Genomic DNA, 25,472 nt, shown 5'->3' on the forward strand with positions numbered 1-25,472 from the left:
TGATGAGCAGCCGGGCCCCGGGGCCGCGCGCTCTATCGCGATAGCCCCGCCCCGCAGCCGGGGCGCCGGCACCGCGCAAGGCCCCCGCGGCTGCCCCGGCCGCGCCCGGCGGAACCGGCTCCGCCGCCCCGCGCTGCCCCGCTCGCCCTGCGGGCCTCGGGACGCTCCGGAGCCGGTCCCGACCCGGTCCCGGACGCACCCGGCAGTTCTGCAGCGGGCGCGGCGCTGGCGGCGGGCGCGGGACTCTCTATCGCGGCAGGCGGAGAGGCAGCCCGGGGGCCTTCGGCAGCGGCGGCGCAGGCGAGAGCAGCGGCGGGAGCGGAGCCGGGGCAGGTGAGGGAGAGAGAGAGAGACGGGGCCGGTGAGGGGGAGCGGGACCGGAACCGGGGACAGAGAGAGAGAGCAGGGCTGGGGCCGGTGGGGGAGAGCGGGAGCGGGACCGGGGCCGGGGATGCAGAGCGGGGACGGGATCAGAGCAGGGGATGGGGAGAGGGACCGGGAGCAGGGAGAGAGAGCGGGGCTTGGGGCCGGGGAGGGAGAGCGGGGACGGGACCAGAGCAGGGGATGGGGAGCGGGGCCGGGACCGGGACCGGAGAGGGGGAGCAGGACCGGGACCGGAGAGGGTGAGAGGGAGAGCGGGGCTTGGGGCCGAGGAGGGGGAGCGGGGACGGGACCGGGGAGGGAGAAAGAGAGCGGGGCCGGGGCTGGGGAGGGAGAGAGAGAGCGGGGCTTGGGGCCGGGACCGAGGAGGGTGAGCCGGGACCGGGGCCAGAGAGAGAGAGCGGGACTGGTGCCGGGACCGGGGAGGGAGAGCGGGAGCGGGACCAGGGCTTGGGGCTAGAGCTGGTGAAGGAGAGCGGGGCCGGGGCCGGAGAGGGGGAGCGGGACCGGGGCTTCAGGCAGGGCTGGGCCCCCGGTACCACGGCCCCCGGGGGGTTCTGTGACGGCCCCGGTCTCTGTGCCCCCAGCGACCCTTTTCCCACCCCCCAGCATGGACACCGACCTGTACGATGAGTTTGGGAATTACATCGGGCCCGAGTTGGACTCGGACGATGACGACGATGAGCTGGGCCGGGAGGCCAAAGACCTGGACGAGGTGAGAGGGACAGCGAGCCCCGGGACCGGAACGGGGACGGCGGCACCCGGGGCGGGGACAGCGAGCCCCGGGACCGGAGCGGGGCCGGGCCCGCGGCTGCTCCCGCTCTGTGCGGGTCTGAGGGGGCTGCTCGGAGGTGGGGTCCGAGTGCTGAGGGTCCGAGTGGGGCTGGTGTTTGAAGAATTTACAAAATCTGTGCCTGTGGTAAAGAGGAACACCCAGATCTTGCTGGAAGGGTGAATGGGAGCTCCTGTGGTTGGGCTGGGTTGGGGTTGACTGGGTCGGGTCTGGCTGCATTTGGTGCCAGGTCCCATTGGGAGCCCCTCGGGAGGGAGCTGAGGTTTCTACAGGGAGCCTGATTTTCATAGGGGGAGGCAGAGCAAGACCCCACAGACACGGGGGGAGCAGAGGGGCTGCCCCATGGGGGAATTGAGGGAGCCCCTTCCCATTTGGGACTAATTTTTGGGATTGGTGCCCTGGATTTGGGGCTGATTTTTGGGATTGGTGCCTTGGATTTTGGGCTGATTTTTGGGATTGGTGCCTTGGATTTTGGGCTGATTTTTGGGGTTTGTGCCCTGGATTGGTTTTGGGGATTGGTGTCCTGCTGCTCTGTGTGTGGGGGTTGCGTTACCAGGTGTGGTTCTTGGCCTCTGTGGTGTCCCTGCCAGCCCAGGGCTGTTCCTGACCCAGGAGCTGCTCCCAGGGCACCCCTGTGGGTGCTGGGGCTGCTCTGGGGGTCCCTGGCTCGGGGGTCACCCCAGGCCTGTCCCCCTGGGGGGCTCCACAGCAGCTCAGGGCGAGCTTTGGTTGCAGCTGGAGGATGATGATGATGATGATGACATGGGAGAACATGATGAGGAGCACCCTGGCATGGAGGTGGTGCTGCATGAGGACAAGAAGTACTACCCCACAGCAGAGGAGGTCTACGGGCCTGAGGTGGAGACCATCGTGCAGGAGGAGGACACACAGCCACTCACTGGTGAGAGGGGAGAGGGCTCTCAAGGCATCCTTGGAAAGGGGAAAATAAAAATAATATTGTTTAATATCAATATATTATTATTGTATATTTATAATATGATATGATTTGATATGATGTAATATAATATATTATTTGATATTATATAGTATAATATAAACAATTTATATTATATTATATTAACTATATTATATTTATATTTACTACATTATATTATATATTGTCTTTATAGATAATAATATAATATATTATTGTAGTATGTATTATAATAAATATAATATATTTATAGAATATATTTAAATACATTTTGATATTAATTATATTTTATATATGATATAATTAATATAATACATTATAATTATATAATAATATAATTATATAATATATAATATATTTATTTTATATATAATATAATATAGACAATATAATATATATAATATAATAATGTAATATCCTATATTATAACATAATATATTGTATTATATATAATCTTTATAGCTTATATTATATATTATCTTTATAGATAATATAATATAATATAATATAATATAATATAATATAATATAATATAATATAATATAATATAATTAATATATATTCCTTCTGTCCTGCCCCTTTGGAGCCCACTCATAGCCTCAGATCTCTGCCTGCTGTGTGCAGATTTGGGCACTTGGGTTTGCAAAAACCACAAACAAAGTTGTCTTTGGAAGAACAGGAATCAGCAGAGATTGGGAAGTGATTTAAGGGAGAATAAATACATTTAAATTATCTCCTTTGATTCCTGCATGCTGGAAGGGCCCTTCAGTGATCTTCTCCTGCAGCTGTGACAAACAGCTGAGAGAATCTGTCAGCCAGAAAACTGAGGGGTTTTCAGCTAAATTCCCCATTCCTGGGGGCCATTCCTGACCCTGCTGGCTCAGGGGCTCTGGGAACAGTTTGTTGTTCTGTCTCTTGTTTCAGAGCCCATCATCAAACCTGTGAAAACCAAGAAGTTCTCCCTGATGGAGCAGACACTGCCAGTCACTGTCTACGAGATGGAGTGAGTGTGGGGCTGAGGGGGGAGCAGATCTGGGGGTCTCATTGACCTGAGAGCAGCCAATTCCCAGGTTCTGAACCCAAAACAAGACAAGTGCAGGACAAACTATTTCACTTTCCCTCCCCATGGAAAATGAGCACAGGGTAGGGATGGACACAAAAGGAATTTCACCTCAGGGGCTGAGATCAAGCCCATAGCAGCAGCTTGTGCCTCAGGAAACCTTCTTGGAATGGTTTGGGGACCTTAAAGCTCATCCAGTGCCACCCCTGCCGTGGCAGGGACACCTCCCACTGTCCCAGGCTGCTCCAAACCCTGTCCAAGGGATGGAGCAGCCACAGCTTCTCTGAGCAGCCTGTTAAATATCCACATGCTCAGAGAGTAGCACACATCATATTGGCACATTTTGGGTTGATCCCAGATTAGATCCCATCCGTTCCAGTTTCCACTGGGAATTTGCTGCTGGGTGAGTGCAGAGTGCTGTGCAGTCAGCAGGACACTGGGTCCATTCCTTGTGTCCCAAAGCGGCTTCTTGGGCACCAGAGCTGGGAGAAAACCTGGAAAAAAATCCAAATGCATTAAATTTTTTTATTTTTTTTTAACATTTGGAGATGTTCCTGGAGCTGGTGTTTCCTCAGGGGTCCCTCAGCTGCCCAGGGGGAATTCAGCAGAGCTGGAGCAGAGCCCAGGAGCTGCTGGGGCTGATTTTCCTCAGTCCTGACCTGGGCTCTGCATTATCCACCACTTCCCTGATCCCTGTGTGCTCTGCTCATTCCATCTGTAATTAATTCATTTTTCTCCTGTTTGTTGATAGAATTGGTTAGGATGGGCCACAAGAAATTCCTTGTGGGATGTAGCCAGGAACCTGCAAGCTTGCTATTGATTTCCCATTTAGCCTTATTTTCAGACCAATTAGGAAGGTTCTAATCAGGGTTAATATTGATTGCTGTATTTTTTAGCTCTTAATCAAAATGTTTTACATTAAGAAGTCTGTTGTATCAGTGAAAATTTAATCTGTTTAAAAAGGAAATTATTTGACAGCACTTATTCTCTGCAGGCCTCTGGCAGTGGCTGCATGTTTTATAGCTTCCCATTATTATTTAGGGGTGGTAATTTAGGATCTCAATTATCTTTTGGCCAGCATCCATCCAGAAGTGACCAGCTCATCATTACCCAGCTCAGCTGCTAATTTGAAAAAGACTTAATTCCTTAAGTGCCTGGAATGTCACTGTTTTAAGGCTTGAAAATCAGAATTAATGGTCTGTGGTTGCTTTCAGAGCTCCATGGGGTGCTTGTTATCCACCACCACCATTTACCTGCCTGCCTGCCTTGCTTTGAGTGCAAGTGCTTCATCATCTGAGTACATGGATGTGATTTTTTCCTCCAGTACTGACTAGAAGAGAAGAAAAATATTCAATAATATTCAATTGCTGGCAGCTTTACCAGCTCTGTATCCTCCCACCCACTGCCATCTGTCTGGGACTCCAACTCTCTTGTCCTCCCCATCTGGAAAGTGGGATTCTTCCTCCGCAGGGCACTGCCAGGATAAAAGTTTGGCAAAGATTCAGGGGGCACCTTGCATAGAAAGTGGAGCTGAAAAGCAGCACCTACTTTTCTTAGGCACAGCAGAAAGCCTCCAACAGTCTTTTGTGTTTTTGTTCCTGCAGTTTCCTGGCAGATCTGATGGACAACTCGGAGCTGATCCGGAATGTGACTCTGTGTGGGCACCTGCACCACGGCAAGGTGCTGTCAATGGCCAAAAGAATCCAAAATCAGGGGTAGTGAGGGTGACCTGCTGCTTTGCCAGCCCTCCTGGCCCCTGGTTCTCTGCAGCAGCACCTTCTGCTTCTCCTGCTCATGCATTTAGTTACAGAATTCAAACATGGATTGGGTTGGAAGGGGCCTTACAGCTCATCCAGTGGCACCTTCCACTGTCCCAGGGTGCTCCAAGCCCCATCCAGCCTGGCCTTGGACACTTCCAGGGGTTCAGGGACACCCACAGCTGCTCTGGGCACCCTGTGCCAGGGCCTGCCCACCCTCCCAGAGAACAATTCCTTCCCAATACCCCCAACCCTGCCCTCCTCCAGCTTAAGTCCATTCCCCCTTGTCCTGGAGCTGGGTTTCCCTGTGAAACGTACAGATATTTTTGTAGGTTGAATTAGTAGGTTTTCTGTGCTGCTGCTGGAGGGATGGGGCTGTGTTTGTGTCTGTCTGGAGAGAGGCAGCTCCTCTCTGTGCTCTTTTCCAGACGTGTTTTGTTGACTGCCTGATAGAGCAGACGCACCCCGAAATCCGGAAACGCGACGATCAGGATGTGAGTGAGCTGCTGGGGAATTCCCACCCTGGGGACACCCTGGGGTGGCTTTTACACCCTCAGGGAGGGGACACTGCATTGGGGACAGGGTGCTTCAGTGGCTGGAATGTAGAATTGGGTAGCCAGAGCTCAGTCCTAGCTCTGCATTGTGTATTATGTACACCCTAAGGGAGGGGACACTGCATTGGGGACAGGGTGCTTCAGTGGCTGGAATGTAGGATTGGGAAGGCAGAGCTCAGTTTTAGCTCTGGATTTTATATTATGTACACCCTAAGGAAGTATATAATATACACATTATGCATGATACGGATTATATGAAAATTAATATATAAATTATATGAAAAGGTATAACAATATGTGAAATGTATATAATATACACATAATGCCTTATATGTAGGAGTATATGAATTAGATGAAAATGAATATAAGAATTATATGGAAATATATATAAATATGTGAAATGTATATAATATTCACATTCTGCATTATATGAATGAATATATTAATTATATGAAAATGAATAGATGAATTATATGAAAACGTATATAAATGTGTGAAATGCATATAATATACACATAATGCATTATATGTATGAATGTATTAATTATATGAAAATGAATATATTAATTATATGAAAATGAATAGATGAATTATCTGAAAATGTGTATAAATATGTGAAATGCATATAATATACACATAATGCATTATATGTATGAATGTATTAATTCTATGAAAATGAATATATTAATTATATGAAAATTAATAGATTAATTATCTGAAAAAATATATAAATGTGTGAAATGTATATGATATACACATAATGCTTTATATGAATGAATATATGAATTATATGAAAATGAATATATGAATTATATGAAAATGAATATATGAATTATATGAAAATGTATATAAATATGTGAAATGTGTATAATATACACATAATGCATTATATGAATGAATATACGAATTATATTAAAATGAATCTATTGATTATATGAAAATGCATATAAATATGTGAAATGCATATAATACACACATAATGCATTATATGAATTATATGAAAATGAATAGATGAATTATTTAAAAATGAGTATATGAATTATATTAAAATGAATATTAATTATATGAAAATGTATATAAATATGTGAAATGTACATAATATACACATTATGCATTATGTGAATTAATATATGAATGATACAAAAATGTTCCTGCTTCTGTCCCTTGTCCCCTTAGTGATGTGCCAGAGTTGTTGTGTCCTGCTTCAAACTGAGTATCTGGTACCAAAATGTGACACTCTGATTTTTGTTTTGCCTTTGCAGCTCTGCTACACTGATATATTGTTCACAGAGCAGGAGGTGAGTGGTCTTGTAGTGATTTTATCCAGTTGTCTCATGCTTTACTCACAGTTGTAGGCAGTTTCCTTGTCCATTTTAATGCCTTTCTGTACTTTTTATTGACAAAGAAAATCTGCTTCTCTTGTTTGCCTCAGGAAGATTCCTGATCCAACTTCCTTCCCTCATCTCCATGTATGATTTTATAACTTGTGTAATGTTAAATCTGCAGCAGAGTCACCCCAGTCTGGGGCTAATTCTTACTTTCTTTGAGAGAAAAAGGAGGAAGGGATTTGCACCAAGGGTAGAAGAGGAAAAAAATTATTTCAAAATAAATACATTTCTCCTTCTCTGACTCTGTGTTGGGCATGAGTGGGAATGTTATTTTGTGTCATGACCAGAACAATCCTTTGAAGCATTTTTTTTTCTCCTCTCAATGTTTATATTTTATACTCTGTGTGATCAAATCTTGTGCTTTGAGGCATAAGTTGGTGGCAGCAGAGGGTGAAAGCACAAACAAACACCCACATTCTGTCTCAGGTGTTGCCTGTGGTACCTCCTCAGCTGAAATCAGCTGTGGAGGGGGCAGTGGTGGCTCACCAGTCTGACCAGTACAGATGGGAGAGCTGGGCTGGGTGATCTGAGGTTATTACTCTCTTCCAGGATGAATATTTACTTCTTTCCATCTTTCTGATTTTTCCTTGATATTCTTTTAGAGATGATCCTTGTGTTTCTGTACAGGGTGATCCTTTTATTTATTTTTTTTAACCTGTAATCCTGATTTCTTGTGTTTCAGAGAGGGGTGGGGATCAAGAGCACCCCAGTGACAATTGTTCTGCCAGACACCAAAGGAAAATCTTTCCTCTTCAACATCATTGACACTCCAGGTGATTGTGCACTCCTGAAAATCCTGCTGTGGGAAGCACTTAGCTTTGTTTTGTACTTTTTATGGCTGACTCCAACCTAGTCCTGAGCCTTCAGCTGAGTTCATTCCTCTGGAGTCACTTCCAGCAGCACTGACCCATAATCACCCAGGGTGCTTTGGGGTGAAGGGACCTTAAAGTCCATCTAATTCCAACCCCCTGCCATGGGCAGGGACAAGTCAGGCTCTTGTCTGTGTTTAGCTGGCCTAATTAAGAGCTGATGAGGCTGCAGAGGTGTTTCTTAAGCAACACAGGGAGAATTTATTTTCCCAGCTATTGCCATGTGCAGTATTGACCCTGCTTTGCTCAAATGCTGTTGCCCCACAGTGAGACTCAACAAGTTCCTCAGGCTTCTGTGGAGGGAAAATAATCACAGATGAATTTGTAAGAAACTTTAGGGAAGAGGGTCTTGGGACACATCTGCTGAGCTACAGCTCAGGATGAGGGAGGTTAGAGCGCAGGAGGAGGCTGGGGGGAGAGACATCTGTTGTCTTTGGGAAAAGAAGGAAGATTTCTTCTCAAAGTCCTTGCACAGAGCTGTGAGAAAAACAGTCACAAATGTGAGGAAGAGTGTCTGTTAAACAACTTGTGTGTATTTTAAAAAAATAGCATTAGAGCTGAGGCTAAACCCTCATGGGGAGCTCTGGCAGCTGCTCCCATGTCCCTGTCTGAGGAGGAACCATCTCTGTTCTGCCTCTCTGGGTACCAGCAACCAGAGGAATCTGCAGAGCCCCATAGCTTCCCACCCTGTGTGCTGCTGCTGCTGCACCAGGGCTCTCTGTGCCTCTCATTGTCCCCTTTGTTGTGGTTTTGAAGGTCATGTGAACTTCTCAGACGAGGTGACAGCCGGCCTTCGCATCTCGGATGGCGTCGTGCTCTTCATCGACGCGGCCGAGGGGGTGAGTGCCTCCTCCTCCTCCTCCTCCTGGGGTTCCATCTCTCACCCTGCACTCTGTGCTCCTGCCTCAGCATGAAGGCCTGGGCTGGGTTCAGCTTTCTGGGGTGAAGGGTTTTTGGAGGGCAGTTTGAGGGTGTTTTCCAGCTGAACAGGCAGCCAAGCCTGTGGCTGCTGTGTCCACACTGATGTGATGCTGTGGCCTGCAGGCTGATTGTGTGACTTGTGTGCATCTCCATGCCCATGGTACCTAAAACTGAGCAGCTTATTTATATCAGAGATGTCCACAGGCTTGGATTCAAGGAATTTGGTTGGGTTAGCACCTATTTGTGAGTTTCAGGATTAGCTGCTTGCTGAGCTTGGGCCTTTTTGCAGCCTGGCAGCAGACTAAGGGTCACTGGTTGTCCCTCATGCCCTAAATAACATTTTGTGGGGGCTTTCTTGGGGCTCTGAGCTCTCTGCTCCCTGCAGGTGATGCTGAACACAGAGAGGCTGATCAAGCATGCAGTGCAGGAGAGGCTGGCAGTGACTGTGTGCATCAACAAGATTGACAGACTCATCCTGGAGCTCAAATTGCCCCCCACAGATGCTTACTACAAACTCAGACACATTGTGGATGAAGTTAATGGTCTGATCAGGTGAGGCTGCATTGTTGTGCTGCTGTCCCTGTCCCATGGCTCACAGAAAACTCCTCAGTTTGTCTCTTGGTGTGTTGAGTCATAGAAAATGGGCCAGGAAGAACCCCTGGGAGTTCATCTCTGCTGATACATTGAATTAAGGAAGATTGGCTCTTCTTGGAAAACTCCAGAGATTTCATTTCCCCTGCCCCATTTCATTTTTCCTCCATTAAAAAGTAAAGAAAGTGGACATATGACCAGAGCAGGGAATTTGTGCTCCCAGATGTCTCAAATACACTGAAATTATTGGGTTGTATCCCAAATTGGAGGTTGAGATATCTCAAAGCTCCTAAATACTTGCTACAAAACTAAAAGAGGATTTGCTGTCTCAACTCCTGGACAAGGATTTTGATAGTGACACAGTCCAATCTCCTTGCCAGGGACATCTTAGACATTTCTGTGGGTTCTTCTGCACCCAGGGATTTTTTAACAGCATTCTGCCCTTCAAGTGTGTGTGTGTGTTTGCACACAAGCTCCCTGGCATGTTTTTGTTCAGTGTGTGCTGAGAGCAGAATAATTCATCCTTCCTAGCATGGCTGTGAGCTCATTAAACCTGTTTGGATTAAATTATATCCCTGTATTTTCTTTTCCCTTACTTGGTTGACCAACTTGGCTGCTTTTTTAGAAGAAGAAAAGTTATCCCAGATAAAAAAATCTGAAACATTCGTGCTGGTGACTTTTTAGTTCTAGGATCTTTAAATCTTTGCATTATTCCTTGAAATTTATAGGCAGAAAATGTTCCTGACCCTGAGATTCTGATGGCAAGCAAGCTGCAGCCTGTTTAAATTTTTTTGGCAATGCAGGCTCCTTGCCTGTCACTGCTGTAGGGTGTGGGAAGTGGGCTGAAGTGTCTTCTTTGGTTCATAACATTGATTTGATTTTATTTTTCTCCTCCCAGCATGTATTCCACCGATGAGAACCTCGTGCTGTCTCCCCTTCTGGGGAATGTGTGCTTCTCCAGCTCTCAGTACAGCATCTGCTTCACACTGGGGTCTTTTGCAAAGATTTATGCAGACACATATGGTGAGGATTAGCCAGAAACCTGGTGCACTTCAACATCTCATTCCCCAACCTTTCTTGTGGGGGTTTTCTGAGCCATTCAGCTTCCCCTGCACATGGCCAGTGTTTGTGTTCTGGAATTGCTGAGAGCTGAGTGGTGCTGCAGAGCTGAGCCTTGGGGGTTAAAAAGCACAAACACAGTTTGAGCAAAGATATTTTCTCCTGATAAATGTTTCTTGAGTCAGAAGCCAAGATTTTTTTCATACCCTGAGCAGAAATAACAAGCAGTTGAAGGCAGGTGTGTGTGTGTTGTGCTTTGCCTCCCTGTCAGCAGCTCAGGAGTGAAGCAGTTAAGCTCTTCCTGCCTTTTCCCAAAAGTCCAAGACTCAGCTGCAGCTGGGCACAAGCTTTGCCCACAAGGTTTTGCACTCTTGCCCTCTTTCTTTTTTAAGAAACTGTCTTTTTCTGGCCTGAATTTAATTTTCTGCTCCCCAGGTGCCCACTCAAGGCAATCTGCTGCCTGTAGCAGTGGGCTCTGTGCTGGCATGAGCAGCTGCACAGCCCAGGTTTTTGAAGTGCCCCACTGGGGAATTTGGGGATCTGGAGGAGCTGAGAGCAGGGGAAAGAAGGAGGTTGTAAAGCAGCTGGGGCAGCTCTTGCAGAGAACTTGGCCTGAGGGAGGATGAAGTTGTTGAGGTCAGGGAGTGATGGTGCCAGGACTGTCACGTGTCCTGAGAGTTTGGAGCAATAAATGAGCTCCCTGAAGTGTCACAGCATTAACTCAGAGCCTTGGGGGGCTGAGGACAGCACAGTTGGCAGGAGATGCCAACCAGGTGGGGAAGGCAGGAGCTTAGAGTTGGGAATAGTGAATTCTGGTCCCCAGGAATTGTGTGTGCAGCCACCACATGTCACTGACAGGGGTTAGAGCAGCATCAGTGTCCAGACTGCAGCCACCAGGCAATTCCTTGTGTTCACACACCTGCCCACAGCAAAAGCTTGTTTGGAACCTGCTGAAGGTTCTCATTCCATCCTGGGATTTATAAATTCACCATCACAGCACCTTCAGTGCTGGGTGTTTGGCTGTGTGCTCCCTGAGGAAGAGGAAGGAGCCTGGAGATGTTCAGCAAGGCAGAAGATGCTGGTGCTGAGCCTGCAGGGTGAGGGCTGGGGACCATCCCAGCACCTTGGCACTGCAGCAGCAGTCACAGCATTCCTGTTTGGAAGTGCAGCACATGAGGTTGGGCTCCTGCAATGCTCTCAGCTCTGACCCTGTGGGTAGAGAGCTGGAATGTTCCTGGGCAGTCACTCTGTGAGCTGCAGTGTCCCTGGGCTGCTGGGCACATCCCCACTGGACTCTCTCTGCTCATCTCTGCCTGCTCTCCCCAGGACAGTTCTTAATCTTTCACTCAGAATTGGGACGAGGCTTTCACTCATCAGCATCAGTTCATTAAATTGAATCCTCAGGCTTGTTTTAAAAACCAAAATATAAAGATTTCTAAACTAAGAAAAAAGCAGTGATATCTGAGAGGCTTTTTCATTTGCTTTTTCCTTCAGGAGACATCAATTACCAGGAGTTTGCCAAGAGGCTTTGGGGCGACATCTACTTCAACCCAAAAACGTAAGAACCCTGTTTAAATGTTTTAATTTTACTTTATTCCTGGGTTTTTCCCTTCTTTCCCTGTTAAATGAGGACCCAAGGTCACTCCTGATCCTGTGATCCTGTGGTGGAGTGTGACAGTGTTCACAGGGGTCCGAGGATGAGGGAAGAGATGAGGATCTGACTCCATGTTTCAGAAGGCTGATTTATTATTTTATTATATATATTATATTAAAACTATACTAAAAGAATAGAAGAAAGGATTTCATCAGAAGGCTGGCTAAGAATAGAAAAAGAAGGAATGATAACAAAAGTTTGCGGCTCAGACTCTCTGTGATTGTCCATTAATTAGAAACAACCACATGAGACCAATCCCAGATGCACCTGTTGCATTCCACAGCAGCAGATAACCATTGTTTACATTTTGTTCCTGAGGCTTTTCAGCTTCTCAGGAGAAAAAATCCTAAGGAAAAGATCCTGCCTAACGTGAATCCATTTGGATTCACACCACAAGCAGCAGCAGAGAGGCTCTTCTGGCCTTCATTTGGAGTAAACCTGGCCCGTGTGTCCCTGACAGCTTTCCAGGGGATGGGAGGGAGGAGCAGAGGCTGTGCAGGGGTTCTGGCAGGCTGCATTTCTTGCTGCTCACCTCTCTGGTCTCCAACAGCCGCAAATTCACCAAGAAGGCCCCGACGAGCAGCTCCCAGCGCAGCTTCGTGGAGTTCATTCTGGAGCCCCTGTACAAGATCTTGGCTCAGGTCTGTCGTGGGTCATTCCTCCTCCTACAGCTCCAGGCAGGAGCAGCTGGGGCTGGGCACTGGGCTGGGCTGAACTCCCAGCTTTGTGGAGTTCATTCTGGAGCCCCTGTACAAGATCTTGGCTCAGGTCTGTCATGGGTCATTCATCTTCCCGCAGCTCCAGGCAGGAGCAGCTGGGGCTGGGCACTGGGTCTGGTCCTGTCCTGTTCTGCAGTGGGGTCTGCACAGGGGGTGCACAGGAATCTTTATTTCTTGCAAGTGCAGTGCTGCATTTGCAGTGTATAGAACAATCCTTGCTCTTCCTTGTGTGCTCTGATAGCAGCCAAGTAGACAGTGCTTGGACTTGGAGCAAAGATTTGGATGAGGAGGAGTTGAGGGGGCTCAGCCTGGAGAAAAGGAGACTCAGGGGGGACCTTCTTGCTTTCTACAACTCCTGACAAGAGGGCGAAGTTGGGGGAGGTCGGGCTCTGCTCCCAAGGAACAGGGAAGGATGAGAGGAAATGGCCTCAGGTTGTGCAGGAGGAGGTTTAGGAAAAATTTCTTCCCCCAAAGGATTGTCCAGTCCTGGCACAGCTGCCCAGGACAGTGATGGAGTCACCATGCCTGGATGGATTTAAAAGCCATGTAAATGCACTTGGGGACTAAGATGATTTAGTGGTGGCCTTGACAGTGCTGGGGAAATTATCTTAGAGAGCTTTTCCAGCCTTAATTTCGTGATTCATGGATTTGACCCATCTGGCTCTTTTGTGAGCCATAACCCAGTGCAGCTCCAGAGCCCTGCAGGTTGTGGCTGGTTTGTGATGCTGCATTGGGGAGTTACTGACTGGGACCCCCACAGTGAACCTGAGAGTGGGACTTGTGGTCTTGCAGGTGGTGGGGGATGTGGACACAACCCTGCCCAGGACTCTGGATGAGCTTGGCATCCACCTGACCAAGGAGGAGCTGAAACTGAACATCCGGCCCCTCCTGCGGCTTGTCTGCAAGAAGTTCTTTGGGGAGTTCACAGGTACAAACAAGCTCTTTGTCTTCCCCTCCACAATTTTCACCTCACACCAAGAGTTGAGGGTTATATTTTGGCCAAGGAGTGCTGACTTGCACAGATCCTGCTCAGTTTCCCAAATCTAAGTTGTGACACCACAGGACAGCTTGAGGCACTGCTCACCTCTCCCTGCTGCTGTGGGTGCTGCGGTCACCGTGGCTTTGCCTTGTGTTTATGGAGTCCAGTTTTTTCCTCCACACTGCTTAACCCTGTCCTCACCAAGTGTTCCTGTTGTAGGTTTTGTGGACATGTGTGTGCAGCACATTCCCTCCCCAAAAGTGGGGGCCAAGACCAAAATTGAGCACACCTACACCGGCGGCGTCGACTCCGACCTGGGCGAGGCCATGAGCGAGTGTGACCCTGATGTAAGGAAACTCCTGTGTGCTCTGAGTGTGCAGAACCAATTCCAGCAGGCTCTGCTCCCCCTGCCCTGCCAGGGCTGCTGCCTCCCCTGCACAGATTTGACTTGCAGCACTCTGAAACCTCTCACCCGACACTGGAACAAGTCTCTTCACTCCAAGGAGCTTCAGCTGCCTGCCAGGGCAGCCCTGGAGAGAGGGAATTGTTTCACTGTGTTCAGATAAGAACAGGACTAGGTCAGGACTCCAGAGCATGTGGGAGCTGCAGGGTAGTTTTGTGTCCTTTTGCAGTCTTTTTGTCTCTTTTCCTTGAAGTTTAATTCTCTCTTTAAACTCCAAAAAACTGCATGGTGCTGATAAAAATAACCCTGTGTTAGTTAGTCAGCACCTTTTCTCTCCCAGCCCTGCAAACCCTTCCTCCTCCAACAGCTTGCACTGAGCTGTCATTTGGAGTTGACTGGAGCCACCAACGCTGGCAGCTGAGTGAGAAATTTGCCTGTGACTTTTGCTCTGATGTCTGTAGAGAAATTTATTTTAATGAGTTGTGATTATCCACATAAAACTCCACAGTGGTGACTGTCACCACATCACCAGTGTGGAGTGACCTTGTGGCACTGGGAGCTGTCATCTTGGGGAGCTCAGGTGCTCTGCCCTGAGCAGGTGACATTTTTCCTCATGGCTTTGTCCCAGCCACCATTTGCTGCTCTACAGGAGCTCCAGAAAAGTCCACCATGGTCATTCCAGAGCTTTCCATGCAGGGCAAGGAAATGTAGGGCTTCCAGTGGCAGGAGCTGAAGGACTTGGCTAAATTCCAATTTTTTATCCACAAATCAGACTATTCTGAGTTAAAAGAGATTCACAAGGATCATCAAAGTCCAGTCCTGCCAGATCTGTGTCTGTTTCTTTACTCTGTTTTGCAAGAAGCTAATTTCTGTCTCTCTGTGTCACGGGAAGGGTCCCTTGATGTGTCACACCACCAAGATGTACAGCACTGATGATGGTGTGCAGTTCCACGCCTTTGGCAGGGTGCTCAGTGGCACCATCCATGCTGGGCAGCCTGTGAAGGTCCTTGGGGAGAACTACACCCTGGAGGATGAGGAGGATTCCCAGATTTGCACCGTTGGACGCCTCTGGATCTCAGTTGCAAGGTACACAAAGCTCTGGCAATGTGTTTATTGGGAGAGGAGTCAGCTGGTGAGGGACTGGGAGGGAGAAGGAAGGTTCTGGAAGGTGTGAAGCTGCAGTGATGCTCTCCTGCCTTTCAGGTATCACATTGAGGTGAACAGAGTTCCTGCTGGCAACTGGGTGCTGATTGAGGGCGTGGACCAGCCCATAGTGAAGACAGCAACTGTGACAGAGCCTCGGGGCAATGAGGAGGTACCAGGCATGGCTGGCATTGCTCAGCTTTGCAGGGTGATGGGGTACAGCCCAAAAACTCCTCTACAGGGGTTAAAGAATCCCTGTGTGATGTGGTGCCAGGGCACAAGAGCCACTGAGTGTGGTGGTGTTCACTGGGGTCCCAGGGTGAGGGAAGAGATGAGGATCTGACTCCGTGTTTCAGAAGGCTGATTTATTATTTTATTATATATATTACATTAAAGCTATACTAAAAGAATAGAAGAAAGGATTTCATCAGAAGGCTTGAAAGGAGTGATAATAAAATCTTGTGACTGACCAGAGATTGAGACAGCTGGACTGTGATTTGCCATTAATTAAAAACAACCACATGAGACCAATCACAGATGCACCTGTTGCATTCCACAGCAGCAGATAACCATTGTTTACATTTTGTTTCTGAGGCCTTCTTAAAAATGTGAGAGGATCATTTCAGTGATGCTGATTTTCAGTACATTTTGGAGCACCAGAGAAATTCAGTAAGACTGCTAGCAGTTTCTGCTAATGGTTGAGGATGGTAAGCAGTATGATCTCAGTAATTATAGAGCTCCATGCTCTTGCTAATCTTAGGCAAAATAATAAAAAATAATTTATCCAAAGGATAAATTCACTGGGAAATCATATGAACAAAACTGACACAAATCAACACCATTTTACATAAATTTGCTAAACAAAATAGAGAATTTTACTTAATCATGTGATAAAGATACAAACTCTGGTCTGTGACTGTGTTCACAGGGGTTTTTGGATGAGGGAAGCGATGAGGATCTGACTCCATGTTTCAGAAGGCTGATTTATTATTTTATGATATATATTACATTAAAACAATACTAAAATAATAGAAGAAAGGATTTCATCAGAAGGCTGGCTAAGAATAGAAAAGGAAAGAATTAATAACAAAAACTTCATCTTGGACTCTCTGTCTGAGCCAGCTGGGCTGTGATTGGCTATTAATTAGAAACAACTAACATAGACTAATCAAAGATCTACTTGTTGCATTCCACAGCAGCAGATAACCATTGTTTACATTTTGTTCTTGAAGCCTCTCAGCTTCTCAGGAGGAAAAGTCCTAAAGAAAGGATTTTTCATAAAAGATGTCTATGACACTGGTCAGCTTCTCAGGAGAAAAAATCCTGAGAATTTTATGAAAAGGTTTTTCATAAAAGGTGTCTGTGACACACTGAGGGAAAGAGAAGAGCTTCACATGCTGTGTATGACCCTGAGGACATGCAGGGATGCAGTTTCAGCTCTTTGTCCTCTCTGGTTTCAGGCTCAGATCTTTCGTCCCTTGAAGTTCAACACCACATCTGTGATCAAAATAGCTGTGGAGCCAGTGAACCCCTCAGAGCTGCCCAAAATGTTGGATGGTCTTCGTAAAGTCAACAAGAGCTACCCCTCACTTACAACCAAGGTACTGCTGGGGGCACCTGGCCCAGAGCATTTCCAGAGGTTCCTTCCAGCCATTCTATTCTGTGATTTCTCTGTGTGTTTGTGTGGCTGTTTCCAGCCAGTGCTGGGGGCAGCCTCTGGGCTGATCTTCAAAATAATCAGGGTTTTTTACCACAGGTTGTTATATTTGTTGTGGGTCTTTTCATGCTGTTTCAGTTGATCTCATCAATTATGTAGAAATAAAAGAAAAATGTAAATCCAGCAGAAAAACGTAAAAGCATCTTGCTGTGCCAGGGAAGAGCCCAGCAGCACTTCCTGCTGGAAAAGGCTCTGGGAGCTTTCCTTGGGGTGTTCTGACTCTACCAAAGTCTATTTAAGGCTGATCCTTCCTCAGGCTTGAGCAGGAAGGAGCTGTGAGCTGCCAGCTGAATCCCTCTTTTCTCTTCCAGGTGGAAGAATCTGGGGAGCATGTGATCCTGGGAACAGGAGAGCTGTACCTGGACTGTGTGATGCACGACCTGAGGAAGATGTACTCTGAGATTGACATCAAGGTGAGGCAATCAGAGAGGGATTTTCCCACTGGAAACACTGGACAGGGTTTTGATCCCCTCTCTCAGAACCTGCCTGAACATACAACATGGATTTTGTTACCTTCCTGTAAAATTAAAAAAAAAGAAAACTGTTAGGGTGTAAAAGGGTCTCTTCCAGCCTGTCACCAGTGGGACTGAGAGTGGCACATTGGCTTGGAGAAGAATTTTCCATATTCCAACCTTCCCTGTGCTTAGAGCATTGCCTGCTCAATTTATTTATTGCCTGGCTAGCATCAAATAAATAAATTGAGCAGGATTTTTCATACCTGCAATTAGATTTAAATTTTCCTGTCTTATTTGAAAGCCTCAGTGCTTCATGCACAACCCTGATTAAAACATTGTCTTGTAGGTGTTTAGAGGTTTCAAACAGTCATTTTACAAGCAGAAAAGTACTGAAAACTTGACAAACTTTTTCTTCTTTTAGGTGGCTGATCCAGTGGTGACATTCTGTGAGACAGTGGTGGAAACATCCTCCCTGAAGTGCTTTGCTGAGACACCCAACAAGAAGTAAGGCTGTTGTCCACCAAATGGCATTCCTGAGTGAGCAATGAGCTCCTCAGGGACACACCAGAGTCCCAGGGATGTTCCTGTGCTGTGTAGGAGCTCTGAGAATGAAGGGAACAAAGCCAAATCCACATCCTCCTTTTTCCCTAAGTGTCACACCTTCTCAGCAGTTCTGGGATCCTGGAGCAGGTGCCAAAGTGCTGCCTTCAGTAATTCCCCCAAGAGTTTCACGAGGAAGAGCTGTGTGTTCTCTTATCCATATGTAATCTTGGATTTGTTCTCCTGGTGATGCCCTGGAGCCTTGCAGCTGCTCTCATCTCTCTCCTCCAGCCCCTCACAGTGCATGAGATTGGAAAAGGGAGATCTGTGTGCACAGGATGTTCCCATACCTGAATTTTCAGAGAAATCATGATCTGCTGAAGTGGACTCTCCTGTGTTCCCCTGTGGTTTCTGGTTCTTCTTGCCTTCCTTTATTCTGACACAAATCTCACCATGTTTGGCAGCCTTAATTCTGGGAACAGAGATGTTCCAGTCCTCACAGAATCACAGGATGGTTTGACTTGGAAACAACCTTAAAAACCATCCAGTTCCAAACCCTCCTGTGGACAGGGACAGCTTCCACCAGACCAGGTTGTTCCAGTCTTAGGTCAGGCTTTGACCTTCTTTGCTGGAGGCAGGTTTCAGGCATTGAGGCAGCATTTGGTGTGTCAGATGCAGCTCCCAGAGACACCTTCCCCAGCCCAAGGGCTCCCTCCTGCAGCCCTGGGTGTGGGACAGGAGGGCTGGAGCCACTCTGTCCCTCAGCTGTCCCTGGGCTGTGTTCACAGGGACACAGAAGATGCAGGTGGCTTCATCAGCCCAGCTGCATCCAAGCTGGGTGCAGTGAGAGAATCACAGAATTGTGGAGTTATTAAGGTTGGAAAAGACCCTAAATGAAGTCCAGCTGTCAACACAGCACCTCCATCATGTTCACGACTGAGCCATATCTACAAGTGCCACATCCATGTGTTTTTTGCACAGTTCCAGGGATGATGACTCCATCACTGCCCTGGGCAGCTGTGCCAGGCCTTTACAACCTTTTCTGTGTAAAATTTTCCCTGATATCTCACCTAAACCTCCTCTGGCTCAGCTTGAGGCTTCTTCCTCTCCCTCTGTCCTTTGTTCCCTGGGAGCAGAGTCTGACCCCCACCCCTGGCTGCCTCTCCTATCAGGGAATTGTGGGGAGCCAGAAGGTGCCCCCTGAGCCTCGTCATCTCCATCCAGGCTGATTCCCCCAGCTCTGTTCCCTTCTCTGGACACATCCCAGCCCCTCCAGGGCTGCCAGTCTTCCCAGTTAGCCCCATTTCCATCACTGTGGTCTCTCCTCAGGAACAAGATCACAATGATTGCTGAGCCCCTGGAGAAGGGATTGGCAGAGGACATTGAGAATGAAGTGGTGCAGATAACATGGAACAGGTATGAGCAATCTGGGAGGGCAGGAATGCAGCTGGAAGTAAATAACTGGGAAAAGGGAATGCTGGAACCTGCAGGTGCACAGGATCAGGCAGAGATCCTGGCTTGGTTTTCCTGCCAGCCACTCTGTGAGCATCTCTGACTGAGACTTTTGTGCCTGAAGGGAACAGGGTTGTAAATACATCGAGTTCAGGTCAGATTCTTGTTTCCTAAAGCTCCTTCCCTTTCTCTTTATCAGAAAGAAGCTGGGTGAATTCTTCCAGACCAAATACGACTGGGATTTGCTGGCTGCCCGTTCCATCTGGGCCTTTGGGCCTGATGCCACTGGCCCAAACATCCTGGTGGATGACACACTGCCCTCAGAGGTGAGGAGTGAGACCTTTGTCCATGGTGCCAGGAGGTGCTCAGTGCTCTCAGAACTTTCAGCAAAGCCCTGGTGGTTTTGGGGTTATCATTGTTTGCCTCAGACCTGCTGCACTTTCCCCACAATGATCCTATCAGGTCACTTGTTTTTTTCAGGTGTTGCTGTTTGAGCCAAAAGGCAAAAAAAAAACCTTTTTATTTTTTTACCTTGCCTTTCAGAATCCCCTAAAATGTGGGCTCTTAATTTCTAGTGCTGTAGAAATTACATTGTGCTGATGCTCTTGGTCTGTGAGAGGGAGTGGACATGGGAACACAGGGGAACATTGCTGCTGGTTTGGGAACTGGCTGTGTTAGTGGCTGTGATGAGGTGTGGTCTCTGAAGCTGTCTGTCCATCTGTCTGTCTGTCTGTCTGTAGGTGGACAAGTCTCTGCTGGGTTCAGTGAAGGACAGCATCGTGCAGGGCTTCCAGTGGGGGACCAGAGAAGGGCCTCTCTGTGATGAATGTAAGTGAGACCTGTGTGGAAAGTGAAACAATGAGAAATTGGTTAAATTCTTCCATTTTTAAGCATTCAGGTGCTCTAGGCTGAGCAGGCTTTGGTGGAAGGTGTCCCTGCCCATGGCAAGGAGTTGGGCTGGATCAGCTTTAAGGCTCCACTCCATGATTCTGTGATATGCAGGGTTATGATGTGGTGGTGCTGGAATTAAATTTAGGAGAATTGCTGGGTGTTTGGGCCTGTGGGGATGTGGTTGGTGCTGGCAGAGGATGTCCCCTGAGGTCACTGGCTGTCATTTCTCCCTCTGCAGTGATCCGCAACGTGAAGTTCAAGATCCTGGATGCAGTGATTGCTCAGGAGCCCTTGCACAGGGGTGGAGGGCAGATCATCCCCACGGCCCGCAGGGTGGTGTACTCTGCCTTCCTCATGGTGAGGGCCTGCCTGGGCTGGGCTGATGCCCCCAGCCCTGCCTGGGGCTCTGGGTGCACTCTGAGTCACTCACCATCAATGTCTGCAGCAGAGTCCTGCAGGCCTGCATTGCAGCCTGGTGTGCATCTGCTCACTCTCCCCTTGCTGCTCCTGCTGGGCTTGCTGGGAAGGGTGGGCAGGGGGAGAGGGAGGCGTGTGACTCATGGCCAGAGGGAGAAAAGGTCCTTGCAGTGTTTGTGCTGCTGCTTTGGGCAGCCATGGGGCAGCAGGACCCCTGTAACCTCACCAAGCACTGAGTCTGACTGTGCTGTTGAGCTGTGAGAGACTCAGTGGCTCATGTCCTTGTCCTCTCACAGGCCACCCCTCGTCTGATGGAGCCCTACTACTTTGTGGAGGTGCAGGCCCCTGCTGACTGTGTGTCTGCTGTGTACACCGTGCTGGCCCGGCGCAGGTGAGCTGCTCCTGCTGCCAGCACTGGGGGCTTGAGAGCAGCAGAACTGGGATCTGGGCTGTTGGAGCATTCCTGCCTCTGCTTCAGAGGGTGAAGTGTGCAGGGGGTGAAGCTGTTGGGGTCTGGGCTGTTGCAGAGTTCCTGCCACTGCTGCAGAGGGTGAAGCTGTTGGGATCTGGGCACTTGGAAAATTCCTGCCATTGGTGCAGAGGGTGAAGCTGTTGGGATCTGGGCTGCTGGAAAATTCCTGCCATTGGTGCAGAGGGTGAAGCTGTTGGGATCTGGGCTCTTGGAAAATTCCTGCCACTGCTGCAGAGGGTGAAGCTGTTGGGATCTGGGCTGCTGGAGAATTCCTGCAGCTGCTGGAGAATTCCTGGGCTGCTGGAGAATTCCTTTATTCTGAGACAAATCTCACCATGTTTGGCAGCCTTAATTCTGGTGCAGAGGGTGAAGCTGTTGGGATTTGGGCTCTTGGAGAATTCCTGCCACTGCTGCAGAGGGTGAAATCTCTATGATGTGACATTTGGAAGCTTCCTGACTGATCCTGGCCTTGAGCAGTGTGGGGAGGGATGTTGAGGATCACACACAGCCTTTGGGTTGTGCCTGGTTCTTGCTGAGTGTCAGGAGAATGTGCACAGCTCTGTGCTCAGCCCTGGGGCACAGGAAGGACTTGGACCTCCTTCAGTGGCTCCAAACAAGATGCTCAGGGGGCTGGAGCAACTAAAAACGGGTTGGGAATTTTAGGGTGGTTCAACCTGGAGAAGAAAAAGCTGCAGGGAAACCTTAGAGCCCCTTTTAATGCCTAAAGGAGCTCCAAGAGAGCTGGAAAAGGCCTGGAGTGCCAGGGTGTCAGCACAGTGAGTCCCCAGCTGGGTAATGATTGACACAGACTCCATAAAGCCTGATCATTTTCTTTATTAAGAAACCCATTGCTTTTTTATACCTTAATTCACTACAGGTGAACCTGGATGTAAAAAAGCAATGAGTTTCTTATAGCCAGGTTTAAAAAATATAAATTGGTCCTGTACTTAAAACACCATCACCATTGGCTAATTAAGAAACCACCCTTTGGTAAACAAATCTCCATAACACATTCCACACATTCACAGTAGCAGGTGCAGCAAGTTAAGAATTGTTTCTGATTCTTTTCTCTGATCTTCTCAAGCTTTTCCCAGAATGATGCCTGGGGAACTTCTCTGTTTTTCTCTGCTGCAACACCAGGACAAGGGGGAATGGCTTCCCAGTGCCAAACAACAGGGTTAGGTGGGATATTGGGAAGAAATTCTTGGCTGTGAGGATGGAGAGGCCCTGCACAGGTTGCTCAGAGCAGCTGTGGCTGCCCCATCCCTGGAAGTATCCAAGGTTGGACAGGGCTTGGAGCCACCTGGGACAGTGGAAGGTGTCCCTGCCTATGATAGAGGGGGTGGAACTGTGTGAGGTTTGAGGTCCCTTCCATGACTCTGTGACACAGGAACGCTGATCCTTTGACACTTTTGCAGAGGCCATGTCACCCAGGATGCTCCAATCCCAGGCTCTCCCCTGTACACCATCAAAGCCTTCATCCCAGCCATTGATTCCTTTGGCTTTGAGACAGACTTGAGGACCCACACACAGGGCCAAGCCTTCTCCCTCTCTGTCTTCCACCACTGGCAGGTGAGTCCATGCCCTGGGGAGGTGGGGAAGAGGGACAGACAGGATCAGGCTCCAACAGAGCAGGAAAGCTCTGGAGAGCATCCTCAGAGGATCTTGGGGAGGTTTGTGCGCCAGCTGTTCCATGTCTGCCAGGCTTTGTTCCAAGTCCCATCACTCCCAGTCACAGTGAGGGAGCCCTGGAAGCTGCTGCTGGCTGAGTGTTAGGATTCTGCAGTGCCTGGGGAGAGGACAAACCCCTTGGGAGGAGGGAACATGTTTGGGTCCACTTCATGCAGCAGAAATCTTGGAGTGAGGCTCAGACTCACTGACCTGCCATAGAAAGTTTGATTTGTGCCACACTTTGTGTCTCACAGAGATGGTGTTTTAAACCTGTAGGAAGCAAAGTTGGGGACAAAATACTGTTCTCTGGCCACTTCTGTATCTGGGGCAGATCAGGTCCTGGGAGGTGCACAGTGCTTTGGGGTGCAGCCCCATGAGAGCAGCAGCTGCAGGCTGAGCCCTGGCCTAAAGGTTGGTGTGTCAAAGCCCAAGGCTCAGCTCTGAAACAACAAACATGCCTGGTTTGTTGAGGAGGTTGTGCTGAGCAGGACTTGCATGGATTGCTCTGTTAGGAGGTGTTGTGAGGTCCTGCAAGGGGAGAGACACGTCCTTGGCTTGAGTTCTCAGCCCTGTGTTATGACTTCTCACTTCTCAGCAGTGACATGGGTTTGTGTGCCAGGTGGGGTGCTGGGGTGTCTGTGGGACCCAGGGATGTTTCTCCAGGAGGCTGAAGCAGCCCCAGCATCACTCTCACACCCTGGCCCTGTGTTTCAGATCGTGCCTGGGGACCCCTTGGACAAGAGCATCGTTATCAGACCACTGGAGCCACAGCCAGCCCCACACCTGGCCAGGGAGTTCATGATCAAGACCAGGCGTAGGAAGGTGTGTCTGGGCCAAATCCCTGTGCTCTGCCTCTGTCCCAGCAGGGAACAAATCCCTGTGCTCTGCCTCTGTCCCAGCAGGGAACAAATCCCTGTGCTCTGCCTCTGTCCCAGCAGCTGAGCTGTTGCTGTGTTGTCCCTTGGCTGTGCCACATCCCCTCTGTGTTCCCAGAATGGCCCCAGGACCTTCCCTGTGCTGCCCATCAGAACCTGCCAGTCCAAAACCAGTGACTCCAGTCCAAAACAGGATCCTGTGGTCTCTGCTGAGCCCTGCTCCCTCCCCAGCTCCTCTGAGCCCTCAGTGTAGCCCCCTTGTCCAGCAGAAACAGCAGAACTGCTTTCTCTGCTGCTTTAGCTGCACTGAGGGGCTGCAGAGGGAATCAGGCTCTCCTGTGGGGAGCAGTGAGCTGGCTCAGCAGCAGAAACCACATTTGTAGGTTCCTGAGGAGTGTTAGATGCTTTCAAGCTGCAGACAAACACCTGATGCTTTTTTGGAGCCTGAAAATTTCTCTTACAAGGTCTCTTCAGTGGGCTGTGTGGGGAATAACCCTGGTTTGTGTTATCTGCAGGGCCTGACTGGGGAGCCCTTAGTGGTCTGGTGCAGCCCCCTTGTCCAGCAGAACTGGTTTCTGTACTGGTTTAGCTGGACTGAGGGGCTGCAGAGGGAATCAGGCTCTCCTGTGGGGAGCAGTGAGCTGGTAGATGTGCTCAGCAGCAGAAACCATGTTTGTAGGTTCCTGAGGAGTGTTAGATGCCTTCAAGCTGCACCTCATGCCTTTTTTGGAGCCTGAAAATTTATTTTATGAGGTCTGGGCAGTGGCTGTGTGGGGAATAACCCTGGATTTGTGTTACCTGCAGGGCCTCAGTGAGGATGTGAGCATCAGCAAGTTCTTTGATGACCCCATGTTGCTGGAGCTGGCCAAGCAGGACGTCGTTCTCAACTACCCCATGTAACCCTGCTGCCCTGGCATGGGGGCTGACCCAAGGCCTGGCTGGCACCTGCTGGTCCCTCCCCATCCCTGCTTGCCCAGCCTGGCTCCTGGAGGCTCAGGGCAGGCAGGGAGCTGCTCCTCATGGCTGGAGGAGTCTCCATGGACCAATTGTGGGCATTTCCATACAGGGAGCAGCCCCGAGCATTTTGTATTCTTGGTCTCCAGTTGCCTCCAGGGAGGTTTTTTTCCTTTTGGATGTGCTCCTCCAGCTCACAGAGCTGAGCAATGTCAGTGTGGATTCCTGAGGACTGGGCCTCAGCTGTGTCAAGCATTTCAGGCAGCTGAGAAAAAGGGGGGGATGCTGGGGGAGAAATGTGGCTTTGACCTTTCTGTACCTTTTTTTTTGAACCCTTTAAAATGTTTAGTACAAATTTCCAGGCTGGACTTGGTCTGATTGTGCCCTGACATGGCAGTGCTGGGGGAGGCTCTGCTTTCCCAGTGCTTCCAGGATTTCTCCCACCCTCAGCCCTGTGTCACTCCCAAGGACTCCCTGTCTCCCAGCTCTCCCACTCCTGCCTGTGCCAGTGAATGGACCAGCCACCCCTATTTTTTCCCCTTTCTCCCCCAGTCTTGCTGAGTTTTCAGGGATTTTTCAGCTGCTCATCCTCTGAGGTTTTTGCTGCTCCCTCTCCACTTCCCTGCTCTGTCTCTCCCTCTCTGAACTCTGCCCCAGTTCTGTCCCAAGTGTGTGCTGTGAAAGCAGGGCTGATTTATGGGGATGAATGTCTGCTGGGGACATTCCTGCCCTCCCTGTCCCCTGCTGCCCCCAGCTTGGGCTGGCCTGGCCCTGCCCTGGTGCTGCTGTGCTAAATTTGGCCCTGGCAGCCTCGTTCATCACA

At 49.0% G+C, this 25,472-nt stretch overlaps 1 protein-coding gene across 1 annotated transcript; it reads left to right on the forward strand.

The window, feature by feature from the left end:
• Positions 1 to 142: 142 nt before the first annotated feature.
• EFTUD2 (elongation factor Tu GTP binding domain containing 2) lies at positions 143 to 24,989 on the forward strand. Its single transcript, XM_058820432.1, has 28 exons — positions 143 to 333; positions 991 to 1,096; positions 1,910 to 2,075; positions 3,033 to 3,111; positions 4,773 to 4,848; positions 5,354 to 5,419; positions 6,742 to 6,777; positions 7,550 to 7,640; positions 8,493 to 8,575; positions 9,043 to 9,209; positions 10,147 to 10,271; positions 11,802 to 11,865; positions 12,512 to 12,602; positions 13,473 to 13,608; positions 13,879 to 14,006; positions 14,955 to 15,148; positions 15,266 to 15,377; positions 16,666 to 16,806; positions 17,234 to 17,335; positions 17,799 to 17,881; positions 19,247 to 19,333; positions 19,569 to 19,695; positions 20,110 to 20,197; positions 20,499 to 20,617; positions 20,974 to 21,068; positions 22,568 to 22,721; positions 23,535 to 23,642; positions 24,500 to 24,989. The coding sequence occupies exons 2-28, from the start codon at positions 992 to 994 to the stop codon at positions 24,593 to 24,595; spliced, it is 2,919 nt and encodes a 972-aa protein (XP_058676415.1). The 5' UTR covers positions 143 to 333; position 991; the 3' UTR covers positions 24,596 to 24,989.
• The last annotated feature ends 483 nt before the right edge of the window (positions 24,990 to 25,472 follow it).

This window comes from Ammospiza caudacuta, chromosome 27 (assembly GCF_027887145.1).
Source record: "Ammospiza caudacuta isolate bAmmCau1 chromosome 27, bAmmCau1.pri, whole genome shotgun sequence".
In the NCBI taxonomy this organism is placed as follows: Eukaryota; Metazoa; Chordata; class Aves; order Passeriformes; family Passerellidae; genus Ammospiza; species Ammospiza caudacuta.

Bases quoted from the DNA above. Each gene is read 5' to 3' on its own strand.
- EFTUD2 (XM_058820432.1), top strand. From the start codon at position 992: ATGGACACCGACCTGTACGATGAGTTTGGGAATTACATCGGGCCCGAG. The intron at 13,609-13,878 runs GTACAAACAAGC...TTCCTGTTGTAG, and splicing joins GTTCTTTGGGGAGTTCACAG to GTTTTGTGGACATGTGTGTG. The intron at 20,198-20,498 runs GTAAGTGAGACC...CTCCCTCTGCAG, and splicing joins AGGGCCTCTCTGTGATGAAT to TGATCCGCAACGTGAAGTTC.